Below are 18,115 nucleotides of genomic sequence, written 5' to 3'. Positions count from 1 at the left end.
AAGCAGCGACGACGAAAAACTAAAAAGCCAAATCCGAGACGCGTCCTTTGGGAAGGTGAACGATGTCTCACAGAGTCAAGGGTCCAGCGCCACGACCGTCCACGAGGATTGCGGCCTTGCTGAGCCTCTGCCTGGCCTTGAGCTCAGTGTTGCAGGCTACGGCTGGTGGTGGTGCTGGTGGTGGTGGTGTTGATGTTGGTGGTGGTGTTGATGGTGGTGTTGGTGGTGGTGGTGTTGGTGGTGTAGGTGATGGTGGTGGTCGTGAAGGTGGTGGTGGTGGTGGTAGTGTAGGTGATGGTGGTGGTCGTGAAGGCGATGGTGGTGGTGTGGGTGATGGTGGTGTTGGTGGTGGTGTAGGTGATGGTGGTGCTGATGGTGGTGGTGGTGGTGTAGGTGATGGTGGTGGTCGTGAAGGCGGTGGTGGTGTTGATGGTGGTGGTGTAGGTGATGGTGGTGTAGGTGATGGTGGTGTTGATGGTGGTGTTGGTGTTGATGGTGGTGGTGTTGGTGGTGTAGGTGTAGGTGATGGTGGTGGTGGTGGTGGTGGTCGTGAAGGCGGTGGTGGTGTTGATGGTGGTGGTGTAGGTGATGGTGGTGGTGTAGGTGATGGTGGTGGTGTAGGTGATGGTGGTGTTGATGGTGGTGGTGTTGGTGGTGTAGGTGTAGGTGGTGGTCGTGAAGGCGGTGGTGGTCTTGATGGTGGTGGTGTAGGTGATGGTGGTGGTGGTGTAGGTGATGGTGGTGGTGTAGGTGATGGTGGTGTTGATGGTGGTGGTGATGATGGTGGTCGTGAAGGCGATGGCGGTGTTGATGGTGGTGGTGTAGGTGATGGTGGTGGTGTTGATCGTGGTCATGAAGGCGATGGTGCTGTTGATGGTGCTGGTGGTGATGGTGGTGGTCGTGAAGGTGATGGTGATGATGGTGGTGCTAATGGTGGTCTTGAAGGTGATGGTGATGATGGTGGTGCTAATGGTGGTCTTGAAGGTGATGGTGATGATGGTGGTGATAATGGTGGTCTTGAAGTTGATGGTGGTGATGGTGGTGCTGATGGTGTTGTTCAAGTCTTCCGTACGCAAGGCAAGCCCTCCTCAATGTGCTCACCACCTCCTCCTCCTCCACCACGACGAACAACATCGTCGTCAACATCGTCCGCTCGTTCCAAGGCCCAGGCTGGAGGCCCTCACGATGAAAAAACCACCTCTGCAGGCCTAGGCTCTCGTACCGTATCGACCATCGATAACATCGCCATCGTCAACGACAACAACATCGACAACAACAATAACGACAACATCAAGAACAACAAGGGACCATGGTACCGCAGGCGTCGATCACAGCCTAGGCCTACGCCACGTGGCAGCCCACGTGGCCACGTGGCCAGCGCCATGACGGTCAAAGACGTCAATGGCGGCCGCCGGAGGCCCAGGATGCCCCTGGGGCACGGGATGCCCCCGGGGCATGGGGTGCCCTGGGGGACACTGGGGCTCAGGGTACCTGGAGGCTCGGCCAGAGTTTTGGTCAAAGTGGGCGGAGATTCGGTCAAAGTGGGAGGAGATTCGCTCGAAGTGGGAGGAGATTCGCTCGAAGTGGGAGGAGCTTCGCTCGAAGTGGGAGGAGATTCGCTCCAAGTGGGAGGAGCTTCGCTCGAAGTGGGAGGAGATTCGCACGAAGTGGGAGGAGTTTCGCTCCAAGTGGGAGGAGATTCGCTCGAAGTGGGAGGAGATTCGCTCGAAGTGAGAGGAGCTTCGCTCGAAGTGGGAGGAGATTCGCACGAAGTGGGAGGAGTTTCGCTCCAAGTGGGAGGAGATTCGCTCGAAGTGGGAGGAGCTTCGCTCGAAGTGGGAGGAGATTCGCACGAAGTGGGAGGAGTTTCGCTCCAAGTGGGAGGAGATTCGCTCGAAGTGAGAGGAGCTTCGCTCAAAGTGGGAGGAGTTTCGCTCGAAGTGGGAGGAGCTTCGCTCGAAGTGGGAGCTTCGCTCGAAGTGGGAGGAGCTTCGCTCAAAGTGGGAGGAGCTTCGCTCCAAGTGGGAGGAGATTCGCTCGAAGTGGGAGGGGCCTCCGAGAAGGGGGAGGAGACTGTCGGCAAGGCTGAGGCACAGGCTGCACGGATGACGTTCATCCATTCTCCATTCTCCTCGTCGTCGTCATCGTCGTCGTCTTCCGAGCTCGCCCTCGACACGCAGGAGGAGGTGAGGAGCGCTACCCGTACACTCCCATCACGTGGCAGAGGTTCCAATCCGGCGGGCCGCCCGGGTTAATGAGTCTCTGTGTGATGCGTGTTTTGGTCTCTGTGTGGTGGATCTATGGGTTTATGTGTGGTGAGTTTGTGGGTCTCTGTGTGATTAATCTATGGGCATCGGTGAAAATTAGTCTATGGGTCTCTGCATGATGAGTATGTGGGTCTCTGTGTGGTGAGTCTATGGGTCTCTGTGCGGTGAGTCTATGTGTCTCTGTGGTGAGTCTGAGCCTCTGTGTGGTGAATCTATGGGTCTCTGTGTGATGAGTCTGTGGGTCTCTGTGTGATGAGTCTGTGGGTCTCTGTGTGGTGAGTCTGTGGGTCTCTGTGTGGTGAGTCTATGGGTCTCTGTGTGATGAGTCTATGGGTCTCTGTGTGGTGAATCCATGGGTCTCTGTGTGGTGAGTCTGTGGGTCTCTGTGTGGTGAGTCTATGGGTCTCTGTGGTGAGTCAATGGGTCTCTGTGTGGTGAATTTATGAGTCTCTGTGTGATGAGTCTTTTGGTCTCTGTGTGGTGAATTTATGGGTCTCTGTGGTGAGTCAATGGGTCTCTGTGTGGTGCGTCTATGGGTCTCTGTGTGATGAGTCTGTGGGTCTCTGTGTGGTGGATCTATGGGTTTATGTGTGGTGAGTCTGTGGGTCTCTGTGTGATGGGTCTATGGGTCTCTGTGTGGTGAATTTATGGGTATCTGTGGGGTGAGTCTATGGGTCTCTGTGTGATGAGTCTGTGGGTCTATGTGTGGTGAGTCTATGGGTCTCTGTGTGGTGAGTATGTGGGTCTCTGTGTGGTGAGTCTGTGGGTCTCTGTGTGGTGAGTCTATGGGTCTCTGTGGTGAGTCAATGGGTCTCTGTGTGGTGAATTTATGAGTCTCTGTGGTGAGTCAATGGGTCTCTGTGTGGTGCGTCTATGGGTCTCTGTGTGGTGAGTCTGTGGGTCTCTGTGGGGTGAGTCTGTGGGTCTCTGTGTGATGGGTCTATGGGTCTCTGTGTGGTGAATTTATGGGTATCTGTGGGGTGAGTCTATGGGTCTCTGTGTGATGAGTCTGTGGGTCTATGTGTGGTGAGTCTATGGGTCTCTGTGTGGTGAGTCTGTGGGTCTCTGTGTGGTGAGTCTGTGGGTCTCTGTGTGGTGAGTCTGTGGGTCTCTGTGTGGTGAGTCTGTGGGTCTCTGTGTGATGAGTCTTTTGGTCTCTGTGTGGTGAGTCTGTGGGTCTCTGTATGATGAGTCAATGGGTCTCTGTGTGATGAGTCTGTGGGTCTCTGTGTTGAGTCTGTGGGTCCCTGTGTGGTGAGTCTGTGGGTCTCTGTTTGGTGAGTCTATGGGTGTCTGTGTGGTGAGTCTATGGGTATCTGTGTGGTGAATCCATGGGTCTCTGCGTGATGAGTCTATGGGTGTCGGTGTGGTGAGTCTCTGCGTCTCTTTGTGATGAGTCTGTGGGTCTCTGTGTGATGAGTCTGTGGCTCTCTGCGTGGTGAGTCTACGGGCCTCTGTGATAAGCCTGGATATGTGTGTGATTCTATGGGTCTCTGTGTGGTGAATTTATGGGTATCTGTGGGGTGAGTCTATGGGTCTCTGTGTGATGAGTCTGTGGGTCTATGTGTGGTGAGTCTGTGGGTCTCTGTGTGGTGAGTCTGTGGGTCTCTGTGTGGTGAGTCTATGGGTCTCTGTGTGATGAGTCTATGGGTCTCTGTGTGGTGAATCCATGGGTCTCTGTGTGGTGAGTCTGTGGGTCTCTGTGTGGTGAGTCTATGGGTCTCTGTGGTGAGTCAATGGGTCTCTGTGTGGTGAATTTATGAGTCTCTGTGTGATGAGTCTTTTGGTCTCTGTGTGGTGAATTTATGGGTCTCTGTGGTGAGTCAATGGGTCTCTGTGTGGTGCGTCTATGGGTCTCTGTGTGATGAGTCTGTGGGTCTCTGTGTGGTGGATCTATGGGTTTATGTGTGGTGAGTCTGTGGGTCTCTGTGTGATGGGTTTATGGGTCTCTGTGTGGTGAATTTATGGGTATCTGTGGGGTGAGTCTATGGGTCTCTGTGTGATGAGTCTGTGGGTCTATGTGTGGTGAGTCTATGGGTCTCTGTGTGGTGAGTATGTGGGTCTCTGTGTGGTGAGTCTGTGGGTCTCTGTGTGGTGAGTCTATGGGTCTCTGTGGTGAGTCAATGGGTCTCTGTGTGGTGAATTTATGAGTCTCTGTGGTGAGTCAATGGGTCTCTGTGTGGTGCGTCTATGGGTCTCTGTGTGGTGAGTCTGTGGGTCTCTGTGGGGTGAGTCTGTGGGTCTCTGTGTGATGGGTCTATGGGTCTCTGTGTGGTGAATTTATGGGTATCTGTGGGGTGAGTCTATGGGTCTCTGTGTGATGAGTCTGTGGGTCTATGTGTGGTGAGTCTATGGGTCTCTGTGTGGTGAGTCTGTGGGTCTCTGTGTGGTGAGTCTGTGGGTCTCTGTGTGGTGAGTCTGTGGGTCTCTGTGTGGTGAGTCTGTGGGTCTCTGTGTGGTGAGTCTGTGGGTCTCTGTGTGGTGAGTCTGTGGGTCTCTGTGTGATGAGTCTTTTGGTCTCTGTGTGGTGAGTCTGTGGGTCTCTGTATGATGAGTCAATGGGTCTCTGTGTGATGAGTCTGTGGGTCTCTGTGTTGAGTCTGTGGGTCCCTGTGTGGTGAGTCTGTGGGTCTCTGTTTGGTGAGTCTATGGGTGTCTGTGTGGTGAGTCTATGGGTATCTGTGTGGTGAATCCATGGGTCTCTGCGTGATGAGTCTATGGGTGTCGGTGTGGTGAGTCTCTGCGTCTCTTTGTGATGAGTCTGTGGGTCTCTGTGTGATGAGTCTGTGGCTCTCTGCGTGGTGAGTCTACGGGCCTCTGTGATAAGCCTGAATATGTGTGTGATTCTATGGGTCTCTGTGTGGTGAATTTATGGGTATCTGTGGGGTGAGTCTATGGGTCTCTGTGTGATGAGTCTGTGGGTCTATGTGTGGTGAGTCTGTGGGTCTCTGTGTGGTGAGTCTGTGGGTCTCTGTGTGGTGAGTCTATGGGTCTCTGTGTGATGAGTCTATGGGTCTCTGTGTGGTGAATCCATGGGTCTCTGTGTGGTGAGTCTGTGGGTCTCTGTGTGGTGAGTCTATGGGTCTCTGTGGTGAGTCAATGGGTCTCTGTGTGGTGAATTTATGAGTCTCTGTGTGATGAGTCTTTTGGTCTCTGTGTGGTGAATTTATGGGTCTCTGTGGTGAGTCAATGGGTCTCTGTGTGGTGCGTCTATGGGTCTCTGTGTGATGAGTCTGTGGGTCTCTGTGTGGTGGATCTATGGGTTTATGTGTGGTGAGTCTGTGGGTCTCTGTGTGATGGGTCTATGGGTCTCTGTGTGGTGAATTTATGGGTATCTGTGGGGTGAGTCTATGGGTCTCTGTGTGATGAGTCTGTGGGTCTATGTGTGGTGAGTCTATGGGTCTCTGTGTGGTGAGTATGTGGGTCTCTGTGTGGTGAGTCTGTGGGTCTCTGTGTGGTGAGTCTATGGGTCTCTGTGGTGAGTCAATGGGTCTCTGTGTGGTGAATTTATGAGTCTCTGTGGTGAGTCAATGGGTCTCTGTGTGGTGCGTCTATGGGTCTCTGTGTGGTGAGTCTGTGGGTCTCTGTGGGGTGAGTCTGTGGGTCTCTGTGTGATGGGTCTATGGGTCTCTGTGTGGTGAATTTATGGGTATCTGTGGGGTGAGTCTATGGGTCTCTGTGTGATGAGTCTGTGGGTCTATGTGTGGTGAGTCTATGGGTCTCTGTGTGGTGAGTCTGTGGGTCTCTGTGTGGTGAGTCTGTGGGTCTCTGTGTGGTGAGTCTGTGGGTCTCTGTGTGGTGAGTCTGTGGGTCTCTGTGTGATGAGTCTTTTGGTCTCTGTGTGGTGAGTTTGTGGGTCTCTGTATGATGAGTCAATGGGTCTCTGTGTGATGAGTCTGTGGGTCTCTGTGTTGAGTCTGTGGGTCCCTGTGTGGTGAGTCTGTGGGTCTCTGTTTGGTGAGTCTATGGGTGTCTGTGTGGTGAGTCTATGGGTATCTGTGTGGTGAATCCATGGGTCTCTGCGTGATGAGTCTATGGGTGTCGGTGTGGTGAGTCTCTGCGTCTCTTTGTGATGAGTCTGTGGGTCTCTGTGTGATGAGTCTGTGGCTCTCTGCGTGGTGAGTCTACGGGCCTCTGTGATAAGCCTGGATATGTGTGTGATTCTATGGGTCTCTGTGTGGTGAATTTATGGGTATCTGTGGGGTGAGTCTATGGGTCTCTGTGTGATGAGTCTGTGGGTCTATGTGTGGTGAGTCTGTGGGTCTCTGTGTGGTGAGTCTGTGGGTCTCTGTGTGGTGAGTCTATGGGTCTCTGTGTGATGAGTCTATGGGTCTCTGTGTGGTGAATCCATGGGTCTCTGTGTGGTGAGTCTGTGGGTCTCTGTTTGATGAATCTATGGGTCTCTGTGTGGTGAGTCTACGGGTCTCTGTGTGGTGAGTCTATGGACATCTGTGTTAGGAGTCTATGGACATCTGTGTTAGGAGTCTATGGATATCAGTGTGATGATTCTATGGGCCTCTGTTTGATGAGTCTATGGGTCTCTGTGTGGTGAGTCTATGGGTCTCTGTTTGATGAATCTATGGGTCTCTGTGTGGTGAGTCTATGGGTCTCTGTGTGTAGTGATGAGTCCATGGGTCTCAGTGTGTAGTGATGAGTCCATGGGTCTCAGTGTGTAGTGATGAGTCCATGGGTCTCAGTGTGTAGTGATGAGTCCATGGGTCTCAGTGTGTAGTGATGAGTCTATGGGTCTCAGTGTGTAGTGATGAGTCCATGGGTCTCAGTGTGTAGTGATGAGTCTATGGGCCTCAGTGTGTAGTGATGAGTCCATGGGTCTCAGTGTGTAGTGATGAGTCCATGGGTCTCAGTGTGTAGTGATGAGTCCATGGGTCTCATTGTGTAGTGATGAGTCCATGGGTCTCAGTGTGTAGTGATGAGTCTATGGGTCTCAGTGTGTAGTGATGAGTCCATGGTTCTCAGTGTGTAGTGATGAGTCTATGGGTCTCAGTGTGTAGTGATGAGTCCATGGGTCTCAGTGTGTAGTGATGAGTCTATGGGTCTCAGTGCGTAGTGATGAGTCCATGGCTCTCAGTGTGTAGTGATGAGTCCATGGGTCTCAGTGTGTAGTGATGAGTCCATGGATCTCTGTGTGTAGTGGTGAGTCTATGGGCCTCAGTGTTTAGTGGTGAGTCTATGGGCCTCTGTGTGGTGAGTCTATGGGCATCTATGTGGTGAGTATATGGGTCTCTGCATGATGAGTCTACAGGTCTCTGTGTGGTGAGTCTATAGGTCTCAGTGTGTAGTGATGAGTCCATGGGTCTCAGTGTGTAGTGATGAGTCCATGGGTCTCAGTGTGTAGTGATGAGTCCATGGGTCTCAGTGTGTAGTGATGAGTCCATGGGTCTCAGTGTGTAGTGATGAGTCTATGGGCCTCATTGTGTAGTGATGAGTCCATGGGTCTCAGTGTGTAGTGATGAGTCCATGGGTCTCAGTGTGTAGTGATGAGTCCATGGGTCTCAGTGTGTAGTGATGAGTCCATGGGTCTCTGTGTGTAGTGATGAGTCTATGGTTCTCAGTGTGTAGTGATGAGTCCATGGGTCTCTGTGTGTAGTGATGAGTCCATGGGTCTCAGTGTGTAGTGATGAGTCCATGGGTCTCAGTGTGTAGTGATGAGTCCATGGGTCTCTGTGTGTAGTGATGAGTCTATGGTTCTCAGTGTGTAGTGATGAGTCCATGGGTCTCTGTGTGTAGTGATGAGTCCATGGGTCTCAGTGTGTAGTGATGAGTCCATGGGTCTCAGTGTGATGAGTCTATGGGTCTTTGTGTGGTGAGTCTATGGGTCTCTGTGTGGTGAGTCTATGGGTCTCTGTGTGATGAGTCTATGGGTCTCTGTGTGTGTGTGGTGGGTCTATGGGCCTCTGCGTGGTGAGTCTATGGTCCTCTGTGTGGTGAGTCTACAGGTCTCTGTGTGGTGGTTCTATTGGCCTCTGTATGATACGTGTATGTGTCTGTGTGTGAGGAATCTATTGGCCTCTGTGTGGTGAATCTATGGGTCTCTGTGTGTAGTGAGTCTATGGGCCTCTGTGTGTAGTGATGAGTCTATGGGTCTCTGTTTGATGAGTCTATGGGTCTCTGTGTGTAGTGAATCTATGGTTCTCTGTGTGTAGTGATGAGTCCATGCACCCCGTACAATCACCACCTCTCTCCCCCCCCGCCCCCGTCCCAAAGGCCTCGTCGGGGTCATCGTCCCGGTCGCTTCCCGGCGTCCTCCTCCCTCCCGCGGCCTTGTCGGCTGCCTGCGCCCTGCTCCTCGCCTTGTTCCCCTGCCTGTGCATGTGGCTGGCCCTGGGCAGGCCCGGCGCGCCACGGCGTAGGCCCGGAGCCTCCCGTAGGCCTTCCTGCCTGGGTCACCCCTCCTCCACCTCCTCCTCCTGCTTCTTGTCCTGCTGCCCCTGCCCCCCCTGCCCTTGCCGCTGCCCCGCATCGACCCCCACGAGGGCCTACAACTGCCGAGTGGCCGAGCAGGCCTACAAGGCCCAGCCCAGGAGGCCCGCGGCCGACATTGACAAGGCCAACATCGTCCTGCTGCCCGTGGAGGGGTCCCGTCGGGCTACGGTCGAGGCCTGCTCCGTCGTCCCCACGGCCGTGGTGGTGGTGGCCGTGGGTGGTGGTGGTGGCGGTGGTGGTGGTGATGTTGGGGTTCCGTTCGGAGCGGCCTCATCCTCGATGTGCACCTCCACGTCGTCCACGCTGTCGTCGCGGGAGTGGAGCGAGCGGCTGTACCCCTACGTGGAGGTGAGTCTCTCCGTCTCGGTGTCTGTGTGTGTGTGTCTGTGTGTGTGTGTGTCTGTGTGTGTGTGTGTGTCTCTGTCTGTGTGTGTGTGTGTGTGTCTGTGTGTGTGTGTCTGTCTATGTGTGTGTGTGTCTGTCTGTGTGTGTGTGTCTGTGTGTGTGTGTCTGTGTGTGTGTGTGTGTGTCTGTGTGTGTGTGTCTGTGTGTGTGTGTGTCTGTGTGTGTGTGTCTGTGTGTGTGTCTGTGTGTGTGTGTGTGTGTGTCTGTGTGTGTGTGTCTGTGTGTGTGTGTCTGTGTGTGTGTCTGTGTGTGTGTGTCTGTGTGTGTGTCTGTGTGTCTCTGTGTGTGTATGTCTGTGTGTGTCTGTGTGTGTGTGTGTCTGTGTGTGTGTGTGTGTCTGTGTGTGTGTCTGTGTGTGTGTGTGTGTGTCTGTGTGTGTGTGTCTGTGTGTGTGTGTCTGTGTGTGTGTGTGTGTGTGTCTGTGTGTGTGTGTCTGTGTGTGTGTGTCTGTGTGTGTGTGTGTGTCTGTGTGTGTGTCTGTGTGTGTGTGTCTGTGTGTGTGTGTCTGTGTGTGTGTGTGTGTGTCTGTGTGTGTGTCTGTGTGTGTGTGTGTGTCTGTGTGTGTGTGTCTGTGTGTGTGTGTCTGTGTGTGTGTGTCTGTGTGTGTGTCTCTGTCTGTGTGTGTGTGTGTGTCTGTGTGTGTGTGTCTCTGTCTGTGTGTGTGTGTGTCTGTGTGTGTGTGTCTGTGTGTGTGTCTGTGTCTGTGTGTGTCTCTGTGTGTGTGTGTCTGTGTGTGTGTGTGTGTCTGTGTGTGTGTCTGTGTGTGTGTCTGTGTATGTGTGTCTCTGTCTGTGTGTGTGTGTGTCTGTGTGTGTCTGTGTGTGTGTGTCTGTCTGTGTGTGTCTTTGTGTGTGTCTCTGTGGGTGTCTCTGTGTGTGTCTGTGTGTGTCTCTGTGTGTCTCTGTGTGTGTCTCTCTCTGTGTGTGTCTCTGTGTGTTTCTGTGTGTGTGTGTATCTCTGTCTCTGTGTGTATCTCTGTGTGTGTCTCTGTGTGTATGTCTCTGTGTCTCTGTCTGTGTATGTCTCTGTGTGTGTGTGTGTCTCTGTGTGTGTGTCTCTTTGTCTCGTCTCGGTTTCTGTCTGTGTGTGTCTCTGTGTGTGTGTCTCTGTGGGTGTTTCTGTGTGTTTCTCTGTGTGTTTCTGTCTGTGTGTGTCTGTGTGTCTCTGTGTGTGTCTCTGTCTGTGTGTGTCTTTGTGTGTGTGTGTCTCTGTGTGTGTCTTTGTGTGTGTCTGTGTGTGTGTCTCTCTCTGTGTGTCTCTTTGTGTGTCTCTTTCTGTGCATGTCTCTGTGTGTGTCTCTGTCTGTGTGTGTCTTTGTCTGTGTGTGTCTTTGTGTGTCTCTGTGTATGTCTCTGTCTGTGTGTCTTTGTCTGTGTGTGTCTCTGTGTGTGTCTCTGTCTGTGTGTCTCTGTCTGTGTGTGTCTCTGTGTGTGTCTCTGTCTGTGTGTGTCTCTGTGTGTGTCTCGGTGTCTCTGCCTTTGTGTCTCTCTGTGTATCTCTGTCTGTGTGTGTCTTTGTGCATGTCTTTGTGTGTGTCTCTGTCTGTGTGTTTCTATCTGTGTGAGTCTCTGTCTGTGTGTCTCTGTCTGTGTGTGTCTCTGTCTGTGTCTCTGTCTCTGTCTGTGTCTCTGTCTGTGTCTCTGTCTGTCTGTGTCTCTGTCTGTGTCTCTGTCTGTCTTGTGTCCCTGTCTGTGTGTGTCTCTGTCTGTGTCTCTGTCTCTGTCTGTGTCTCTGTCTCTGTCTGTGTCTCTGTCTGTCTGTGTCTCTGTCTCTGTCTGTGTCTCTGTCTGTCTGTGTCTCTGTCTCTGTCTGTGTCTGTGTCTCTGTCTGTGTCTCTGTCTGCGTCTCTGTTTGTGTCTGTCTCTGTCTCTCTGTGTCTCTGTCTGTGTGTGTCTCTGTCTGTCTGTGTCTCTGTCTGTCTGTGTCTCTGTCTGTCTGTGTCTCTCTGTGTCTCTGTCTGTCTGTGTCTCTGTCTGTGTCTCTGTCTGTCTGTGTCTCTGTCTGTGTCTCTGTCTGTGTGTGTCTCTGTCTGTGTCTCTGTCTTTGTCTGTGTCTCTGTCTGTGTCTCTGTCTGTCTGTGTCTCTGTCTGTGTCTCTGTCTCTGTCTGTGTCTCTGTCTGTGTCTCTGTCTGTCTGTGTCTCTGTCTGTGTCTCTGTCTGTCTTGTGTCCCTGTCTGTGTGTGTCTCTGTGTGTGTCTCTGTCTCTGTGTCTCTGTCTCTGTCTGTGTCTCTGTCTGTCTGTGCCTCTGTCTCTGTCTGTGTCTGTGTCTCTGTCTGTGTCTCTGTCTGTGTCTCTGTCTGTCTGTGTCTCTGTCTGTGTGTGTCTCTGTCTGTCTATGTCTCTCTGTGTCTCTGTGTCTCTGTCTGTGTCTCTGCCTGTCTGTGTCTCTGTCTGTGTGTGTCTCTGTCTGTGTCTCTGTCTGTGTCTTTGTCTGTCTGTGTCTCTGTCTGTGTCTCTCTCTGCGTCTCTGTCTCTCCGCGCTTCTCTCGTCTTCTCCTACAGACATCCACGTGTCCGACGAACCTGGTGTTCACGTATCCGCCCCTAGGTCTGCTCCGTGGAAAACGCGAAGCAGCAGCAGCAGCAGACGGGCCGACGACCCTCCATGAACAGCAGCGTCTCGGGCAGAGGATCTGAAGGTCAAGGGGTCATGGGGTCAAGCCAAGAGGTCACTGACAGTCACGTGGCACCCCAGCTCACCTATGCCGCCCCTGCCGCTGAGGTGAGTGTCTGTGTCTGTGCGCCGCAGTGGGGAGCGGTGGGTGTAGTGGTTAGCGCTACGCTGCGCTACGAACCTGGCGACACGAGTTCGATTCCCGCTCACGGCTAACACCAGTGACGATTATCTGAACCGGTCCTGAACCTCCCCTAGGTCGATTCGGCCTCAAATGAGTACCTGGTGCAGTGTGTAGTAAACATCGCTAGCACTGGGGAGACAAAGGCGGCCGGGCGTGGTGCTGGCCACCCACCCCCTCGTGTGCCGTGCCGGCCTTCATAGGTGCTACTCGCTAACAGCACTTGCCCCAACAGTCTGTTACAGGCTACACGGGGGTTCTTTGTGTTTGCCTTTGTGCGGCGCGGGTGGTGTGCGCGTGGGGCAGGCTGTGTGTGTGGTGGGTGGGTGGGGGGGTGTCCATGTAGATGGATTGGTGCGTGCGAGGGGCTGGTAACACTTCTGCCTGGAACTTTTTCTCTAGCAAGCACCACGCTAGAAACGCCGAAATGAACTCGGCGCAGGAGACCCCGGGGGAGACAGGAGTTCGTGACGCCTTCTGGCCGAACTCCATCTGGCAGAGCCAGGAGACTGAACTAGAGGTCGCAAACGGGTTTTGATTCCTTACCCGTATTCGGCCGCACCAGGGTCGCAAACGGGTACCCGTACCCGGTCAGGTACGGGTACCCGTTCCCTACCCGTACCCTACCCGAAATGAGTGACAAACGGTGACTCACCAGTGACTCACGGCCTACCCGTACCCGTACCCGGCCGCACCAGGGTCGCAAACGGGTACCCGTACCTTACCCGATACCTGGCTACCCGTACCCGGCCGGGTATCGGGTAAGGTACGGGTATCGGGTACCCGATTGCGACCTCTGGGATGAAGCCATGTTGCAGGCGCGGGTGGGTTGATTCTAGGAACTTGAATTGTGAGAAGAGACAAGACGTTGGGAAATGAGTGACAAACGGTGACTCACCAGTGACTCACGGCACTTCTCACTCATTGGTTGGGGTGAGTCACGTGCGGCTACCCGTACCCGGCCGCACCAGGGTCGCAAAGGGCTACCCGTACCCGGATGGGTACGGGTAGCCGGGTATCGGTAGGGTACGGGTTAGGGTACCCGGTTGCGACCTCTGCCGCATGCCCAAGCAGCTTCTGTTTGGCCGCATAGAGGGGGCTAAACGGGCACGACACGGGCTGGAGAAGAGATGGAGTGATGTGGTATCTACCCCTCCCCCCCACCGTGTACCTACCCCATTGGAACCTCATTTGCCAGTAAACAATATAATAATTGTTTTTTTACCCTTCTATCTGGCAACTTAACTGACACCTTTTTACAAGGAGTCATGTTTGCATAGACCACAATACCTGCAGTCATAATGCAAACAAAAAACATAACTCTGATAATGTATGTGCACTGTCCTTGAAGTTGATTGGTCCACACCCGAGACAGCTTTCCTTAGAGCCTAGTCTCACATGGTGTTGGACCAGATGACGCCAAAAGGCTCTAAGGAAAGCTGCCTCGGGTGTGGACCAATCAACTTCAAGGACAGTGCATACATTATCAGAGTGATGTTTTTTGTTGGCATTACAACTGCAGGTATTGTGGTCTATGCAAACATGACTCCTCGTAAAAAAAGGTGTCAGTTTTGATGCCAGATAGAAGGGTAAAAAAACAATTATCGTGTACCTACCGTTGCACCCCCACGTTGACTACCCCCCCCCCCACCCCCCCAGGTGTCCCAGCTGTTGGCGCTGCTGAGGCAGGGAGACTGCCAGCCCCGGCCTTGCTTTCGAGGCAACAAGTACGGCCGTTCGACAAGGTACGAGAGACTAGGATAGTGACACCCCCCCACCACGCCTCCGTAACCCTTCCGTGTTCCCACCACCCCCCACCCACCCACCATCACCCCACCCACCACCTCCCCCACCCACCACCCCCAACCACCACCACCCCCAACCACCACCCTCCACCACCCCCCCCACCACCCCCCCCACCACCCCCCCCACCACCCCCACCCCCAACCACCACCCCCCCACCCACCACCCACCACCCACCATCACCCCCACCCACCCCCCCCACCCACCACCCCCCACCCACCCCCCACCCACCCACCACCCCCACCCACCACCCCCCACCACCCCCCCCCCACCACCACCACCCTCCACCCACCATCACCCCCACCCACCACCACCCACCACCACCCCCACCCACCCACCACCACCCCCCCCACCACCATCCCCCACCACCACCTCCCACCACGTCGTCATCATCATTGGCATCATCATCACTATCATCATCGCCATCAGCATCATCATCGTCACTATCATCATCGCCATCATCGCCATCGGCATCATCATCATCACTATCATCATCGCCATCATCGCCATCGGCATCATCATCATCACTATCATTATCGCCATTATCGTCATCATCATCACTATCATTATCGCCATCATCATCGTCTTCGTCATCATCATCACTATCATCATCGCCATCATCGTCATCGACATCATCATCATCACTATCGTTATCGCCATCATCGTCATCGCCATCATCATTATCATCGCCGTCATTATCATCATCGTCATCGTCATCATCGTCATCATCACTATCATCATCGCCATCATCGGCATCATCATCATCACTATCATTATCGCCATCATCGGCATCATCATCACTATCATTATCGCCATCATCATTATCATCGTCATCATCATCGTCGTCATTATCATCATCGTCATCATCATCATCAACGTCATCAACGTCATCCTGACACGTTATCGAGCGAACTCACCCACGAGGTGGACGTACAAGGGCAGGTTTGTCTAGGTGCGGTGCGAAAGAAGTTCCATACGCGCACGAACACGGGCACTCGAAGGCAAATGCCTCCGCATTACTCACAAACCCACCCACAGGGGTCAGAGTTGGGGTGTTTTCCCAACCAGCCCGCACCCAACCCTCGACTTTACCGCCCCCTGCTGTCAACCTTAGCACACGTAATGTAGGGTGGTTGGTTTTGCTGGGTTGGATCGCGTAGATATAAATATTGTGTGGTGAAATATCTGTAGAACGTGAAGAACCAGTGGCATCTACATCTGTAGAACGTGAAGCACCAGTGGCATCTACATCTGTAGAACGTGAAGAACCAGTGGCATCTACATCTGTAGAACGTGAAGAACCAGTGGCATCTACATCTGTAGAACGTGAAGCACCAGTGGCATCTACATCTGTAGAACGTGAAGAACCAGTGGCATCTACATCTGTAGAACGTGAAGAACCAGTGGCATCTACATCTGTAGAACGTGAAGCACCAGTGGCATCTACATCTGTATAACGTGAAGAACCAGTGGCATCTACATCTGTAGAACGTGAAGCACCAGTGGCATCTACATCTGTATAACGTGAAGAACCAGTGGCATCTACATCTGCAGAACATGAAGAACCAGTGACATCTACATCTGTAGAACATGAAGAACCAGTGGCATCTACATCTGCAGAACATGAAGAACCAGTGGCATCTACATCTGTAGAACGTGAAGAAACAGTGGCATTTACATCTGTAGAACGTGAAGAACCAGTGGCATCTACATCTGTAGAACGTGAAGAAACAGTGGCATCTGTAGAACGTGAAGAACCAGTGGCATCTACATCTGCAGAACGTGAAGAACCAGTGGCATCTACATCTGCAGAACGTGAAGAACCAGTGACATCTACATCTGTAGAACGTGAAGAACCAGTGACATCTACATCTGCAGAACGTGAAGAACCAGTGGCATCTACATCTGCAGAACGTGAAGAACCAGTGGCATCTACATCTGTAGAACGTGAAGAACCAGTGACATCTACATCTGTAGAACATGAAGAACCAGTGGCATCTACATCTGCAGAACATGAAGAACCAGTGGCATCTACATCTGTAGAACGTGAAGAAACAGTGGCATCTACATCTGTAGAACGTGAAGAACCAGTGGCATCTACATCTGTAGAACGTGAAGAAACAGTGGCATCTGTAGAACGTGAAGAACCAGTGGCATCTACATCTGTAGAACATGAAGAACCAGTGGCATCTACATCTGCAGAACGTGAAGAACCAGTGGCATCTACATCTGTAGAACGTGAAGAACCAGTGGCATCTACATCTGTAGAACGTGAAGAACCAGTAGCATCTACATCTGCAGAACATGAAGAACCAGTGACATCTACATCTGTAGAACATGAAGAACCAGTGGCATCTACATCTGCAGAACATGAAGAACCAGTGGCATCTACATCTGTAGAACGTGAAGAAAAAGTGGCATCTACATCTGTAGAACGTGAAGAACCAGTGGCATCTACATCTGTAGAACGTGAAGAAACAGTGGCATCTGTAGAACGTGAAGAACCAGTGGCATCTACATCTGTAGAACATGAAGAACCAGTGGCATCTACATCTGCAGAACGTGAAGAACCAGTGGCATCTACATCTGTAGAACGTGAAGAACCAGTGACATCTACATCTGTAGAACATGAAGAACCAGTGGCATCTACATCTGCAGAACATGAAGAACCAGTGGCATCTACATCTGTAGAACGTGAAGAAACAGTGGCATCTACATCTGTAGAACGTGAAGAACCAGTGGCATCTACATCTGTAGAACGTGAAGAAACAGTGGCATCTGTAGAACGTGAAGAACCAGTGGCATCTACATCTGTAGAACATGAAGAACCAGTGGCATCTACATCTGCAGAACGTGAAGAACCAGTGGCATCTACATCTGTAGAACGTGAAGAACCAGTGGCATCTACATCTGTAGAACGTGAAGAACCAATGGCATCTACATCTACAGAACATGAAGAACCAGTGGCATCTACATCTACAGAACATGAAGAACCAGTGGCATCTACATCTGCAGAACATGAAGAACCAGTGGCATCTACATCTGTAGAACGTGAAGAAACAGTGGCATCTGTAGAACGTGAAGAACCAGTGGCATCTACATCTGTAGAACATGAAGAACCAGTGGCATCTACATCTGCAGAACGTGAAGAACCAGTGGCATCTACATCTGTAGAACGTGAAGAACCAGTGGCATCTACATCTGCAGAACGTGAAGAACCAGTGGCATCTACATCTGTAGAACGTGAAGAACCAGTGGCATCTACATCTGTAGAACGTGAAGAACCAGTGACATCTAAATCTGCAGAACATGAAGAACCAGTGGCATCTACATCTGTAGAACGTGAAGAAACAGTGGCATCTACAGAACATGAAGAACCAGTGGCATCTACATCTGCAGAACGTGAAGAACCAGTGGCATCTACATCTGTAGAACGTGAAGAACCAGTGGCATCTACATCTGCAGAACGTGAACAACCAGTGGCATCTACATCTGTAGAACGTGAAGAACCAGTGGCATCTAAATCTGCAAAACATGAAGAACCAGTGGCATCTACATCTACAGAACATGAAGAACCAGTGGCATCTACATCTGTAGAACGTGAAGAACCAGTGGCATCTATATCTGCAGAACGTGAAGAACCAGTGGCATCTACAGAACATGAAGAACCAGTGGCATCTACATCTGTTGAACGTGAACAACCAGTGGCATCTACATCTGTAGAACGTGAAGATCCAGTGGCATCTACATTTACAGAACATGAAGAACCAGTGGCATCTACATCTGCAGAAGGTGAAGAACCAGTGGCATCTATATCTGCAGAACGTGAAGAACCAGTGGCATCTTCAGAACATGAAGAACCAGTGGCATCTACATCTGTAGAACGTGAAGAACCAGTGGCATCTACATCTGTAGAACGTGAAGAACCAGTGGCATCTATATCTGCAGAACGTGAAGAACCAGTGGCATCTACAGAACATGAAGAACCAGTGGCATCTACATCTGTAGAACGTGAAGAACCAGTGGCATCTACATCTGTAGAACGTGAAGATCCAGTGGCATCTACATTTACAGAACATAAAGAACCAGTGGCATCTACATTTACAGAACATAAAGAACCAGTTGCATCTACATCTGTAGAACGTGAAGAACCAGTGGCATCTGCATCTGCAGAACGTGAAGAACCAGTGGAATCTATATCTGCAGAACGTGAAGAACCAGTGGCATATACATCTGTAGAATGTGAAGAACCAGTGGCATCTACATCTGCAGAAGGTGAAGAACCAGTGGCATCTACATCTGCAGAACGTGAAGAACCAGTGGCATCTACATCTGTAGAACGTGAAGAACCAGTGGCATATACATCTGTAGAATGTGAAGAACCAGTGGCATCTGCATCT

The 18,115-nt window shown here is 52.0% G+C and overlaps 1 protein-coding gene across 1 annotated transcript; it reads left to right on the top strand.

Moving 5' to 3' along the window:
• Positions 1-662: 662 nt before the first annotated feature.
• Positions 663-13,676, top strand: LOC144953263 (uncharacterized). The gene is made up of 4 exons (XM_078883833.1): positions 663-2,186; positions 8,493-9,059; positions 11,666-11,839; positions 13,572-13,676. Exons 1-4 carry the CDS (start codon positions 1,092-1,094, stop codon positions 13,674-13,676), a joined length of 1,941 nt encoding a protein of 646 aa, XP_078739959.1. The 5' UTR covers positions 663-1,091.
• The last annotated feature ends 4,439 nt before the right edge of the window (positions 13,677-18,115 follow it).

The sequence above is a fragment of the Lampetra fluviatilis genome, chromosome 73, assembly GCF_964198595.1.
Source record: "Lampetra fluviatilis chromosome 73, kcLamFluv1.1, whole genome shotgun sequence".
NCBI lineage: Eukaryota > Metazoa > Chordata > Hyperoartia > Petromyzontiformes > Petromyzontidae > Lampetra > Lampetra fluviatilis.
This window is presented reverse-complemented; position numbering and strand designations above follow the sequence as displayed.